This window comes from Manduca sexta, chromosome 9 (assembly GCF_014839805.1).
Source record: "Manduca sexta isolate Smith_Timp_Sample1 chromosome 9, JHU_Msex_v1.0, whole genome shotgun sequence".
NCBI lineage: Eukaryota > Metazoa > Arthropoda > Insecta > Lepidoptera > Sphingidae > Manduca > Manduca sexta.
The window spans coordinates 9373528-9388504 of NC_051123.1; the positions used below are offsets into that span (position 1 = coordinate 9373528).

The window sequence follows — 14977 nt, forward strand, 5'->3', positions numbered from 1 at the left end:
GCTAATAAATAACTTACTTACGACAAAAAATGTTTATACATTTTTTTTGTCAGATAAATAGTTTAAGAGATACATCGTAAAAACCATTTCAACCCCTATTTTCAAGATGGCGGCCGTGGGACAAGGGTGGCGACCCCACAAACTTGGTTTTAGCTTTAGACTGACCCCCCCTACACTTCAAAAAAATAAAATTGCGTCCTCTAAAAAACGCAACCCCAAATGTAACTTTTCAATGGACTAATTATAAGTAGCTTAGACTACACTAAAGTGACTTTATGACATTTCGTTATTAATTTCACTTCCAATGCAAACTGTGTAACCTTAATTTATCGTCATATAAGTAACTTTTAATTGCAATAATATTTATTCTCGTGAATTTGGGCTTGTGATATTTAAAACAATGTATGCCTACCAGGGGCATAGTTACCGCTGTATTTGTGATACGGGGCCCCGATACATTAAACTAAGGAGGCGCCCAAAAATTCGCACTGCCCTGAAGGACCCCCCAACATATTTACATATAGGGCTCCACTATGGCAAGTTACGCTACTGATGCCTACGAGATTTATTTTAAAACAACTTTAATGTTAAAAAAGTCACAGGTGAGCAATTTTGTATTTAATTAGTGACAAAAAAAAAACAGACAAAAATTTTAATGGGTCCAGATAAAAGAAATTAAAGAAATTTGGGTTTTGATAACATTCAAAACAAAACCATAGGCAATTATTTATTTAACGCTACTTATTTAAATTGTTTAATTCTACGCCTTAATCTTAGAACCATAGAAGTTACTGTTTCGGTTATGATTTCATCAGGTATTAAGGCTAAGATCAAATTATAATCATGACTTATATAATAATTTCTTCATTTGACTAGGAGCTCATAATAACAAAGAGTAATTACTCTTAAATTAATGCAATTGCATTACGTGCCGTATCTTTGGAACTGTATGAGAATCACCAAATACGTGGTCACCGCACCGATAACCTGCGAACAAATTACATTGTTTTACTTTGCAACACCTGATTATATTGTTTTGATTATAATTGTGTATTTATAACATAACAAATGATAGGATAGTGTGAAAATGTCATTCTACATAATTATATCATTAAAATTGTTTATAAACACTATAGATAAATTAAAAACACTTAAAATATGCAACCGTGTTATTGGTTGAGATATATTCGACACTTATAATGAAGATAAAAGTTGAATGACCGGAGAATCAAGGTGTTTTGAATATTATAGTTCATCTTTTGTTACTAATTATTATAATTCAAAAATAATAGTGGAAATCCTTTACATATTTCTCTTTTTCAATGTGTGCAGCAGTATGTAGTCACTGTTATGTTCCGGTTTGAAGGACATTGTAGCCAGTGTAACTACTGGACATAATAAGACTTAACATCTCATGTCTCAGAATGGCGAGCGCAGTAGAATACCAAACAATTTTTAATTCAAGGTGTTGGTGTTTCTACTGTTTATGGGTGGTTGTATTGCTTACCATCAGGCGAACGGCAAGCTCGTCTCGTCATTTAAAGCAAAAAAATGTACGTACAGAAGCCACTAAGGGTCTATCAAGTGTACACATCCCCATGGGCGAGTAGTTGACGCTTTGCAGCATCAGCTGCCGCGAGAATAGCTCCAATCGCGAGGGTAGCACCCCATTGGAGGGCGTCGACGTCATCAGACGGCAGATCAGGCCTTCAGTTCTCTTGCCCTGAAGCACATCAACATTATGAAGAGATATTTATGTATACTCAAGTACGAATGGGGTTTCATGCTATCAAGGCCACCACTTCGACTCTAATGTGGAGGATGGTGTTTCTACTTGATGGGCGGTCGTATCGCTTACCATCAGGCGAGTGGTAAGCTCGTCTCGTCATTCAAAGCAATAAAAAAAACTACTTTGGTATTGCTTTCTAAACAGTCACCGAGCCTGCCAGGTGCCGCCCTAAATCTCTGCCCATATCATTAACCATCTTCTTGCTTAAATGACGGTAACGAATCTACAAATCGTTTGGAAATGTGCGGCGTTGATCTCTTACTATAAGATAACTTCCACAATTCAGGTACCTTCTACATTAAATACGACGGTGCAACAGTAAACAGGAAAATAACTGGACAAAATTATATAATTTTTTTATGGTCAATACTAAAGATCTAGCGGTATGAAGGAGGAGGCCTATCTTCAGCGCCAGACTTTCTATGGCTGAACATGGTAACGTTATTGATTACAGACCTCGTTAGCGGTGTAATGGCAAGGCTCGACCAGCACGAACATCCGCAGCATGTGCGTGCCGCACCAGAGGAACTGCAGCACCAGGAAATGGATCCTGTTCGTCGACACAACTGCCAACAGAGCTACTGTTTAGTAACTGTACCTGCTTTTGGTGAGTAATTGAATTCTTATTGACATTTTTTGTGTATCAGAACCTGCGACTGGGATGCTGGAATCCCTCGGCTTAAAGACTGCAGGGGCCTGGAGGAAAGTTGGGAGGGGATATCTCAGGGAGGAAGTGTGAGGGAAAGAGAAGGAACCCTCTTAGGGTGGGAGGGGAGAAGACCAGTAAATGTTCGCGAGCCCTCATAGGCCTCAATGTGAATTGGTAACCATGAGGTATGCACACTTTAATGTGTGCCTAGGGCCACGACAAATATCCCCCCGTGCGAGGGCGTGCGGAGTGGAGACTGAGCGCACAAGAATTGCCTTGGCAGGAATTTTATATGATTTGTGTAATATCAGGTTTATTACCATAAACATTAAGATTCATTGTATAATAAAGAAGTAGTTGCTCTAACCAAATCAGACCTGGCGTTTCAAAAGCTGACAAAAACTTTAAATTTATTTTAGGAAATAGCATACACTCATGCCTTTTATCCCGGAAGGGATAGGCAAAGGTACAACAGGTGCACCTACTTTCCGTCTCATAATGTGATAGGAGACGACCCTATCGCCATAGCGGCCACAAATTCCAGACTCCGTGGTAATACTGATTAGAAAAACCCAATATCACTTTGTCCGCCCCAGGTATCCAACTAGAGTCCTCAGCACTGCCGTCATGCCAAAAAACAACTACGCCACTGATGTAGTCAGGAAATAAGACTACATTTTAAAAACTCAAATAAGATAAGCTTGGGCGTGCGGCAAATTATTATGAAAAATAGTTAAATTCATTGCTAAAATTTGTAATTTAAAAACTAATTCAACCGCTCAGATAATGAAACTAATTAATTGAAATGGTAAGGAAGTACGTCATGACATAACAGTCATGATAAGTTGCAGGACTCCGAAACACTGATGATCAATAACTATTAGCAACACTAACTTAACTCCATGATGAGGAAGTAGGGCGTGATGATGAGATGCAGCAGCGTGGAGATGATGATGACGATGAGCGGCAGCCCGTAGCTGTCGTCGATGCTGTGGACCACCTCGCATAGCGTCCCGTACAGTACGGCAAGCCGACGAATCGCCTCGCATGGTGCTACTGCTAAACGAGGCTCACCGCTTACTGAAAACAATACGTTGACGCCTTTGTCAATGAAGGGTTAAACAGACATATCCATCCCTAATTTGTTAGGGTGCAAACCTATTGCATTATTGAATTCTAGTCATCCATCGAAGATCAAAGACAGACATTGCGATGTATTAAAACAAAAAATATATATCTATACTAATATTATAAAGAGGTGAAGTTTCAAAACTTTGTTCGTAGGGGGTAATCTCTGAAACTACTGAACCGATTCCTAAAATACATTAATAGGAAGTTTCAATACTCGTGAGTGCTATAGGCTACTATTTATCCTGGGAAATTATAAAGCGAGACTTCTATCATGGAAAAACTTTCTCACGCGTTCGGAGCCACGGTAAAAGCTATCTGTAATTTTGTTAACAATGTAATAAGTTTTTTTACTTTCAAACTGCAGACTCATTATTTTTTTATTATAACCCGAGTGTGATGTAACTTTAACTAATTTTAGTTTTGAATAAAATATAGAAAACAATTAGTCAATCCACTAGCCCGATATATGTGAAATAGTTTTCTTTAGAAATTTGTCCTGGTTTATTAAATACAAGGTGTTGCTTGCAGCTTCTTCCCTGTTAAAAGCATTTCCCGCTATAAAGGTCATTTAATCATTGTGCGGATTCATAGCCACCACTTATACGTATCCTGCGGCATTATTAAAGAAATCAGATTATAAAATTCAATTATTTCCCATGGTAGCAAATAACAGGGATAAGAAGTAGCTTGTGTTCATTCCCATGCTAATCATGAGTCAAATTTCGTCTAAATTCGTTCAGTTATCTATGTTTACATCTAACAAACATCCAAATATTTATAAACTTTTGCATTTGTAATATTACTAGGCTTTTGGCCGCGGCCTCCCCTGGGTGAAAGAGTTTCCGGAATAAAAGCCCCGCTATATCTTTTCCCGGGATAAAATGTAGCCTCAAACCTACCCAGGATCTTAAACTATCTCCATACTAAATTTCATAAAAATCCGTTCAGTAGATATTGAAAAAATCAATAACATACAGACAGACAGAAAAGGGAACTTTGTTTAATAATATGTATAGATAAGAGTAAGAATATAGGAAGTTGTAATTAGGATTTGCTTACCAATTCTTTTAATAATAACAGTAGACTCTTTAGTCGGCATCGAATCCACTAACAAGCTGACATTAGCCGACCTCTGCGAGACCACGGGAGACACTCGGATCGCGTAGATGTTTAGTGGCGGACACCTCGGTAGGTCTACTGCAATAGATAAAAACATTGTTACTACTTCTAAATCGAATGTTGGAAACCAAAAACTAGCATTCTATGAGCAGATTCAGCAACAAAATCAGTCACTATCTCCAAAAAATATTTAAAGTATATCCACTTAAAATATAATAAACAAAACGAATTGTAAAGAAGATTGACCATCGCTTGTGTTTTAAAAATCGCATCTCACCAATCCGTATAAGGTTCAATTATTCAAGGATTCTCTTATTCTATCTGAGGATTGTTTTTTTTTACTTACCAGGTACAGCCACTTGGCGCGCGGTTAGAGCAAGAGCTTCATTAACAGCACGGAATCTAGCCCGCACTGACAATGCTGTGAACGCGAACTGCAACTCCAAAATCATCACCACATACCACAATAAATAGAAACCTATGTAGTTGATCACCATGTCCCCTGAAACGAAACATTGAATGTACCAGGAGAGCAGAAGAGGTAAAGCGATATGTAGATTGAAGATTGTTTAAATTGCAAGGTTTAATTGACGAAAGGCAATGGTAGTCATAATTCTGATCCCATAAAAGGATTTAATTTTAGTAGTAATAAATTATGAATTTTGGAAAACATAAAAAAATTAAATAGATGTCAATTTACAAGATATTCTTCGTGCAATAAATTCTCAGTAAAATAACCATCTCGCGACACATAATAAAAATATTTTACAAAGTTAATAAACTCACATTCTCGATCTACTTTCGTCGCTTGTAATGCGTAAAAACAGAAATCATCAGCGATTAAAACGGTAAAGAAAATCAGTATTGCCAATAAAATTGCGCAGAGTTTTCGCTCAGTGAGTCCGGAATACTGGCAGCCAATACTGTTGTCTACCTGGAAAGAAAAAACTTCTTTATGTTATGTAGTCCTGGTATGCGGAGAGCAAAGTTCACAATATTAAATTAAAAACAAATATTAAAAAAAAATTACTATTAATAATTATAATTTTAATAAGCAACTACAACATTAGCACCTACCGAAGCCACTTTCTCCATAAATCCGAGCATGATGCGCATGCGCTTCGGCGCACCATATACGCCTGCGCAGGCCGTCACCACCACCACCAGCATGTCGCCAGTCGACACCACTTGAGTTATGCGTGATGTCATGCGCACCGACAACTCCACGCCCACCTGTATCTCCGCCACCATGCCGAAGACCGCTAGGATTACTGCAACCATAATTATGACTTCCATCAAGAGCCGTGATACAAAACAATTTTTAAATTACAGTAGTATGTTAGGCGATGTTAAGATTAGCAAGAAAACTTCCAGAAATCGACTTCCACAAGCAATTTTTACTAAGTAAACAATCACGGCAAACTCATATCTGTAAATTTTGTAGCTCTAGGACTTGGGGTAAAAATAATAAAAGAATTTGTGTAGAATTATTGAAATATTGCTTCTGGTGTGCACGCATCTGGAAGTTCTTGCGCAATATATTGCTGCAAGGCCTAGCTAGTCTAAATTTAATACTGGTAATATTTTTTTCGCATGACCAAATGACTGCATGGACGGAAATACAACTTCAATAATATAGGGTATAGAAAATAAATAGTAAATAAATTACCACCAGAGTGGTACACAGAACCATAATCAGAGTATTTTTTTTAAATCTAGAAACCCATACAAAATTTATTTAGCCTCAACCTAGAATTACAGGATTCAATAAGACAAATAACGACCATTTCAATGAACAATCCCAATCTTAATCTTGGATTCGATAAATCAATAAAAACAGTAATTTGTAAGTATATGAAATCTGTTCACTATTTTCGTGATAGATCGAAAAACTTAAACCGCCCTCAAAAATCACTAACAAACAAAAAATTCTTTCACATAACAAATATATACTGGTTACCAAGCGATTTCGAAAAAAATAATTTTCCGAATCGCTTCAAAATGACCAAGTTCTGAGGTAACTAATATAAAAAAATGCTTATTGAATTAATAACCTCCTCCTTTTTTGAATCATTAAAAAAGCGAATGCAATCGCTTATAGAAAACGACGGCAAAAATGAATACTTTACCTAAAAGAGTTACCAGAATGTAACTGTAGACACACATCGCACTAGAGAGTGAAACGGAGAAGCCCTTTTCATGGGGTTTGAACCGCAGCGGCGCGAGTCCGAAAAGGCTTGATATCTAAAACATGTTTTACCAGTCAACTGATTAGATTATATGAGAAAGAGGTCGCATTTAAATCGGTAAATTGGCTTAAAGCATGTAACTTGTGTTCTTGTAAAAACCTATTCGAAATAAGTGAACTATTTTGTAATATAATCAATCATTTTTCTTTCATCTTTCTGGCATAAAAACGATCTAGAATACACAGAATAAGAATAAATAGGAATCTTTTTTTTTTATAACACGATAGTGTGACTTTCCTGCAACTTGTGTTCATTAAAAAGAAGTCCAAGGAATATATAAATTATTCCAAATATAATTTCAATCCATTGACTAGCGCATGAAAGTGAAACCGATCAAAAACAGGTTAGTTTATATTAGATTTACGTACTCGTAGTATGAAGGCATGTGCTCCTCCCACTATGCAATAACTTGGATAGTCGGTCCCGTGATCAGTGGAGGGAGAACTGGACTCTGCAGCCGCTCCTTCCACCTTGGTCGACTCCAGACCTGGAAAAAATAAACATTTGATTGGTCTAGTGATAGCAACTGAATGTGTACAATTTCACCTGACGGATTTACAAAATGCAAGTGTTCGACATTTAATTAAATACCACTAAAAGTTATTTTTAATCGTTTTATCTGTCCATCAAATAAATTATTACCTGGTTGAAAACAAAAGTGAGACAAATGGACAACTTTGTACATAAAACTGACGTCTTAATTCGTTTGTTTACTTTATGCTACTAACAAAGTTTATCTGATTGTAATCTACCCTAAATAAATTAAGTGAGATTAGGAAACCACGTTTGGATCAAGATATTTTATACCTACAGCAACGACAATAAGATCTCGTTGCACTCGATGGTAAGTAGAGTAATAGTCCAGCTGGAATGTCGACCGACGAGAGATGATTACCTCTTGTTAGTCGAAACAATTGTTCCGGCCTATTTGATTGATTCCTTCCTAACCGAATTTCGACCACGGCGGCTAATCTCAACGGAGATCAGCCAACGCAGGAGAAAATTTATTGTGCACAAATGTGTGCGCAATAGGCTAATCTCGGAACGTCATAAAAGGGGACCGGACTCATTTTTGTTCTTTACTATTATCAAATATTTACATTGTATAAATTATAACACAGGAGGAATTATTAAAATCCGGTAAAAAATCAACAAGTTATAAGTCTTAGAATGTCGGTGGAAGGGGTAATTAACAAGAAACAAAAAAGAGACGAAGTACCCACATTTGACGTCATCGGAAACAACGACGCGTGCGAAAGAAAGAGATGAAGCGATATTCCCACAACGCGCCCACTTCTGCACGTTACAATATTTGAAATATGAATTACTAGCCCATTTTTTTACCAATTTTAACGCAGTTTTCGCAGGAGTGATTCTTTTTCGTATAATTAACCATTACATATAGAATAATGAACAAAATCAAACATAGGACGGTTCCCTATTATGAGGGCTACTATGGCGAGTTTTATACCTTGTGCACGGTCGCTATTCATGGGAATACAAAAATACTTCCACCATCTAAATTGTCTATATGGCCCTTAAGTTTCTTCTACCTCCCCCTACTGGCCTAATATGAAATTCTATACAATTGCTTTATTCATCGTATCAAACATATTTGCCGTTATGATTAGCCAAGGTACAGGAGAATATTTAATTATAATTAAATAATATTTATTTCTTCAATTAATTCGCTTATATAACTACAAACATTTTATATTGGATATAAAATAGATGAGAGTACAAAGTAAACAAAGAAGCCAACTCGGGCTGGAAGGAAAGAAGAAATAAAAAAGAGGTTTATAATCTTCATAAAGACAAAGTGAGGAACGCGTCGCGATCCTCACCGGTGAGGATGATAAACGAAAAAGGCCCTAACCTAGCTAACCTACTAAAATGAATGTATTTAAAGTATTTATTTATTTTTATTTATCCTATTTCTCTTACAAATATTACAAGTATATTTAAATACAACTATAGTAAGCGGCGGCCTATAGCCTAGTTGGGTGTGGAACGGACTGCCAAGGCGAATGTCCGCAGGTTCAAATCCCAAGGGCACACACCTCTGACTTTTCTAAAATCATGTGTTTATTCTTCGTGAATTTATCGTTCGCTTTAACGGTGCAGGAAAATATCGTGAGGAAACCTGCACATCAGAGAAGTTCTCTATAGTAATTTCGAAGGTGTGTGAAGTCTACCAATCCGCACTAGGCCAGTGTGGTGGACTAAGGCCTAATCCCTCTCAATAGTAGAGGAGGCCCGTGCTCAGCAGTGGGCAAGTATAGTAAGTTCCACACCCAACTAGGCTATCGCCGATATATGTATGATACTTAGTGTCGCAAAAAAAAATTGCTGAAGTCAATTAGCCTTTCACCCGTCGAATAATAAATTTGTACAAACAAAAAATATTTTGTCCAGTCAATAACAAGTTTAAATACACTTATTGTGAACTCGTGATAGCAAATTGTTATCAAAAATAGCAACAAAGTACTAAAGTCGCCGTGAGTATACAAATGATAGTAACCTAAATGTAAAGTACTCAATCAATGAGTTAATAAAATATACCACACCTGTATTATACTACCCACTGCTGGGCAAGGGACTGTTCTACCACTGAGAGAGTTTAGGCCTTAGTCCACCACGCTGGTCAGACGCGGGACTTCTCATACCCTCGAAATTAATAAAGAATTCTTAGGTATGTAAGTTTTCTCACGATGTTTTCCTTCACCGTTAAAGCTAACGATAATTTAGTAACAATACTCACGTAAGTTTGAAAAGGCCATGGGTTATGAACCTGCGAACCTTTGGCCCGGCAGACTGTACCATTCTCAACTAGGCTTCTCCCTTAGGCTTACTTACTTAGGCTTCACTAGTCTAGCTAGGCTAGACTTTAGTTCACATCGTATAAATTAAACGTAACAATTATCTACCAATATTCAAAATATTCAAAAAAATCTTCCAGAATAACACAATATTATATAACAATAACAATAACATAAAAAAAATATAGAAATTAAAAATTAATTCGACCTATCCGAGAAATTTAATGTTTATACTTTACTTAGTTTTATTCCTAATATTAACATATTCGAGAATCAAAAAATAATTAGTAATATATTAATTAATTTATTTATATTACAAATCAATTAAAATTTATAAAGTCCCATTTTGCAGAAAATGTTAAATGAAATATTACTTACCTGAGATAAAAATTATTTTTTTACTGTCTATGACACGAAATAAGATTGTAAATTATTTTATTAACCCTTTACTGCGTAATTCCCAAAATGTTTCTAACAAAACTGCACCAATAAAAACAGAGGTCTGACCATCAAACAATCTAATGAAACGTCTAACTATTAAAGCAAAAGCAGCAGTCTCACCATCAAAATCATCGTCTTCACTCATGTCACAACCGCGGCACGTGGACGCAACTAAATAAATGAAGCAATCAGAAGCTCATTAAACTTTATCTATCAATGTTTACAGCGCTCGGAAACTTTAATCATGCGATACGTCGAACACTTCAATAGTTATGTAATACCCTCGTGGGGATTGTAGTGAAGATTAAAAATGTTTGAGAGGGTTGTTGATTGGAAAAAGCCTGTTTCGACATGCTTGAAATCAGAGGCGGCTTTTGGGGGAGGCGAACCGGACAACCGCCCGGGACCTCGCGCTTACAGACGCCTCGCGCGTTACCTCGCAGGACCTTTTTACGTTCTTAGCGACGAAACTGTTAAATAGGGGAACGTTTTTTATTCTGCCCGGGGCCTCGCGTTTGTTTCTTTTTGCTTTCGCCTGGGGCCTCGCGTCGTTTAGGGCCGCCACTGCTTGAAATGATGTGTTATTGTCGTAGAGTCGGCAAAATACGCCTTTAACGGATGCTGCATCAGATTGACTTTTGTGGTAGAGTCGGCAAAACACGCCTTAAACAAATAAATCGACAATCTACCTCCGATCCCAATCTCTTATTACAAGGAAATCGTAGACAAATATAAAAATAAATAAATATACAAATTTTTCGTAACTTGCGACTTAAAGCCAGTAGCTCCCAATGATGAATATTATGCTGTGGTAAGACCAAACAGACCATCTTATCATAATAAAGTACATCGACGACGGATTGGGACTGCGCTCAATGTTGAGGTTTTCATAGACAAATACAAAGCCTCTTTTATAATGTAATGTAAACTGGCCGCGTAATATTATGTATCTTTTTGAATTATTGTTACGCGCCGCTATCCTAGCCGATGGCATCGGGCGTTTCCGGAAGTATTCGGCTGCGCGCGCAGGCTGGCAGAAGAGAAGATATGTCATGAGTGTCACGCGGCGACTATTCTATTACTCTCTTTGGTTGGACGTTGTCAAGGAAAAATGTCTAAAATTGTATTCTGTAATTATTTTGCTAATATAATGTTTACTGTAAAAAGAGCGTTTAACATTATTGTATTTGGAATGAAATAACAATGTACTGTTACTAAGCAATGTGTGCTAGTCTAATACGGTTGTCTAACGTGTTAACTCTATTAAAATATAAGTTCCTATTCGACGGAAAACCTTGTTTATTTTCCACACTTACTCTGCAAGGGCGACTCGAAGCCCAAGATCAATAGTAAAATACCCAACAATCATTACCATACCTCAAAGAAATGTGTATTGAATTCGTGTTAATCTCTTGACGTTCAAAGGAAAATCTATATATTAAACTATAAGTCTGTGCAGCCGCTCTATTGAACATAATTGATTTTTAATTTGAAGGTTTTCATGTGCAGAGATATAGCACCTAGCATTATAAATCCTTGTAGCCAGTATAACTAGCTTGACATTTCATATCTCAGAATGGCGAGCGAGCAGTGGAATGGATGGTGGTTCTACTGGTGGTGGTTTATGTGCGGTCGTATCGCTTACCATCGGGCGAATGGCAAGCTCGTATCGTCATTCAAAGCAATAAAAAAAATCACTTAACTATCTCCCTTCTCAAGCAAACTTAATGTCGGTATTAATACTCAATACTACATTTATAATTAAAGGTTCCCCCGTACATAGTGACCCACGTAATTGTATCGCGTTCTGGGATCAGCCCGTGCATATTCGTTGTCAACAGGCCGGCATAATTGTGTCGACTGCCGAGGGGTAATCTTTCCTCAGTCAACATTCTATTGGACCCCACTCCACTTACCATCACGGATCAATGCCGTTCGCGTATAAAGAAAGAATTATTCATTATGTCTTTATATATTTCTTTCTCTATATCTATGGATATTAGAGATAAACTGTTCGCTTTGACCTAAAAACATTCGCTAAAACGGGCTCTTTACTAGTTGAATTGAAGGAAAGTTCGATGCCAATAATCAACTTTCAATATGTTATATTTAACTTTGATTGGATGATAATTACTTAACATATGGGCGTTATTTTCTATATTATCAATAATCCTGCGGAGGAGCACAGGCCCTCTAATATCAGTTTATTATTTTTTTATATTACATGATCGTTTGTATTCGTGGGTGATTATCAGTTTTATGACATCAGGCCAATAAAAGCACTTCAATATGAGTGCCGACGTCGGAAAATCATAAAATACAAATACAAAAACATTTATTCACACACTATGTCACACAATTTATAAATAATACAAAGAAAAGATAACAATAAAAAAAATTATACACACATAAATAGACGAAATAACAAAGGAATAAAATCGTAAACGAACTAATGCATCCTCCCGTACCTCATGACAAAAACATTTTACTTATTTATTATATTTTTCAGCAGACTTAACACTACGATTACAATAATTTAAGTATTATAACTTATAGCTATAATGTAAGCCCAAGTTAATGTAACTCAACATGTATATAATTGAATCGTGTTATGTGTCTTTCATATTTTCTGTAGCCGATGACGTATAGGCTGATCACCTAACAGGCAATAAAGCCGTCCTTGCCTCCATTCAAAAACCCAAAAAAAAGACAATGGAAGCGTCGCTGGCTTTAATAGGAAGGAATAAGGATTTGAAAAGAGGAAGGGAATAACTATGCCTGTACCAATCTATACCTATAAGTAATTTGAATCTTTATCTATATATATAAAAATTAATCCCTATTTCCCTTGGTCACGCCATCACACGTGAACGACTGGACCGATTTCATAAATTTTTTTTTGTTGTGTTTGTTATTAAAGGTTCTTATGAAAGAAAAAATTCAAAAAATTGCGCGGAAAATTACAAAATTTAAGAAAACTTAACGAAACCATTAATTTTATATAACTGTCAATTGTTTGAAATAACTGTCAGCGATTGACAGAATGCTGTAAATTTATAGTTAGACGGGACAACGTCTGTCGGGTCAACTAGTCTATTACGTAAAGCTGAAAATATATAATATAAAATCTGGGGAAAGAAAAAGTGTGGTACACTGACACATTATTCACACAAGATTATCTCAAAACATTAAAAAATACACTTCAAATTACGATTTAGAGTCTATATATTCTTACCAATCAGTTCCTTCACATAAATACGTCCTACATCATCGGAAATAGTAAAAATATTTTATTATTCATATTTATTGAACACAAATTACCGCGCTTATTTGTAAAGCGACAAATGAAGAATGACATTATGTAAACTATGACTAAAAATAAATCAAACAACTTTTTTACGAGTAGTTTGACGGTCTGTATACTTGTCTTGAAGATGCGTGATGTTATTAAAATGACGAAACTTTGAGTATTACTACCATGTTTATTGTTGCCGCCGAGCAGCAGTGGGATTGGACTGTTGTATTTTCGCGTTTTGAAGAACATCTTAGCCAGTGTATATTTTTTTTATTACTTCGAATGACTAGACGAGCTTGCCGTTCGCCTGATGGTAAGCGATACGACCGCCCATAAACAGTAGAAACACCATCCAATACCTCGAATTACAAAGTATTGTTTAGTATTCCGCTGCGCTCGCCATCCTGAGACATGAAATGATAAATCTCATTATGTTTAGTAGTTACACTGGCTACAATGTCCTTGAAACCGAAACACAACAGTGACTACACACTGCTACTTGGCGGCAGAAATAGACACTGCAGTGGTACCAACTCAGGCGGACACTCACATATGAGAGACCTACCACCAGTAAGTAAGCAAGTAAGTAAATTACTAAGAATAAGTCTTAACATCTTATATATCAGAGTGCATTGCAGTTGCGCAGATCTTTAAAATTCAAAATGCTGGATGGTGTTACAACAGCATATGGTGGTCGTGTTGTTTGCCATTAAGCGTTTGGCATATCTAGTCATTAATTTATATAAAATATATTATTATGAGTTTAAATTAAAAATATCTATATCAGCCCTGTATTATATACTGTCCCACTACTGGGCACGGGCCACTACTACTGAGGGGAATTGGTAGACTTCACACACCCTCAAAATTCCTATATAGAATTACTCAGATTCGCAAGTTTCCTCACGATGTTTTATTTCACCGTTAAAGCAAGCGATAATTCACAGTGAATACACATAATTTTAGAACAATCAGAAGTATGTGCCCTTGGTATTTTAACCGGCGAACATTCGTCTCGGCAGTCCGTTCCACACCTAACTAGGCTATCGCCGCTTACTGATTCGAATTATAACATATTTGTTTCAGTAAGTACTAAAGACGTGAACTAAATACGCAATTTTCAGTCAATGTAACTGTGATTTTCTAATAAAAACTATTTAACGGATTTTATCGCGGTTTTATATATTATTATTTCCATGAAGGCTGCAAAGTCTTCGAAACGTCGGGAGAAATTAATAATATATAAAAAACCGCGATAGAATCCGTTAAATAGTTTTTATTTCAATGTCTAACATTCGCGTAAACATAAGAAATCATTGTGATTTTCTAAGTCAAGACGGGTATTTGGAACACTTATTTTTAAAGACAGAATGAGTGTTGTGTACCAAACACATCACACCTTTATCCACGAAGAGGTAGGCAGAAGCCAGACCTCCCATTTTTCACCTGTGTTTTCCATGAGAACAAGCCTACAGACAAATCAGA

The 14977-nt window shown here is 36.5% G+C and overlaps 1 protein-coding gene across 1 annotated transcript; it reads right to left on the minus strand.

Annotated features, from left to right (window-relative positions):
- Positions 1 to 220: 220 nt before the first annotated feature.
- Positions 221 to 10368, minus strand: LOC115453003 (gustatory receptor for sugar taste 43a). Its single transcript, XM_030181633.2, has 11 exons — positions 10318 to 10368; positions 7306 to 7424; positions 6818 to 6932; positions 5766 to 5959; positions 5475 to 5622; positions 5035 to 5190; positions 4629 to 4766; positions 3333 to 3518; positions 2246 to 2355; positions 1562 to 1723; positions 221 to 987 (listed from the first exon to the last, which is right to left on the minus strand). Exons 1-11 carry the CDS (start codon positions 10340 to 10342, stop codon positions 925 to 927), a joined length of 1416 nt encoding a protein of 471 aa, XP_030037493.1. The 5' UTR covers positions 10343 to 10368; the 3' UTR covers positions 221 to 924.
- Between the last annotated feature and the right edge of the window lie 4609 nt (positions 10369 to 14977).

Excerpts from the sequence above, each read along its gene's own strand:
- LOC115453003 (XM_030181633.2), bottom strand. The coding sequence starts at position 10,342 with ATGAGTGAAGACGATGATTTTGATG. Across the intron at positions 5,191-5,474 it reads GACGAAAGTAGATCGAGAAT|GGGACATGGTGATCAACTAC; the intron begins GTGAGTTTATTA and ends GTTTCGTTTCAG. Across the intron at positions 4,767-5,034 it reads GCGCCAAGTGGCTGTACCTG|TAGACCTACCGAGGTGTCCG; the intron begins GTAAGTAAAAAA and ends TATCTATTGCAG.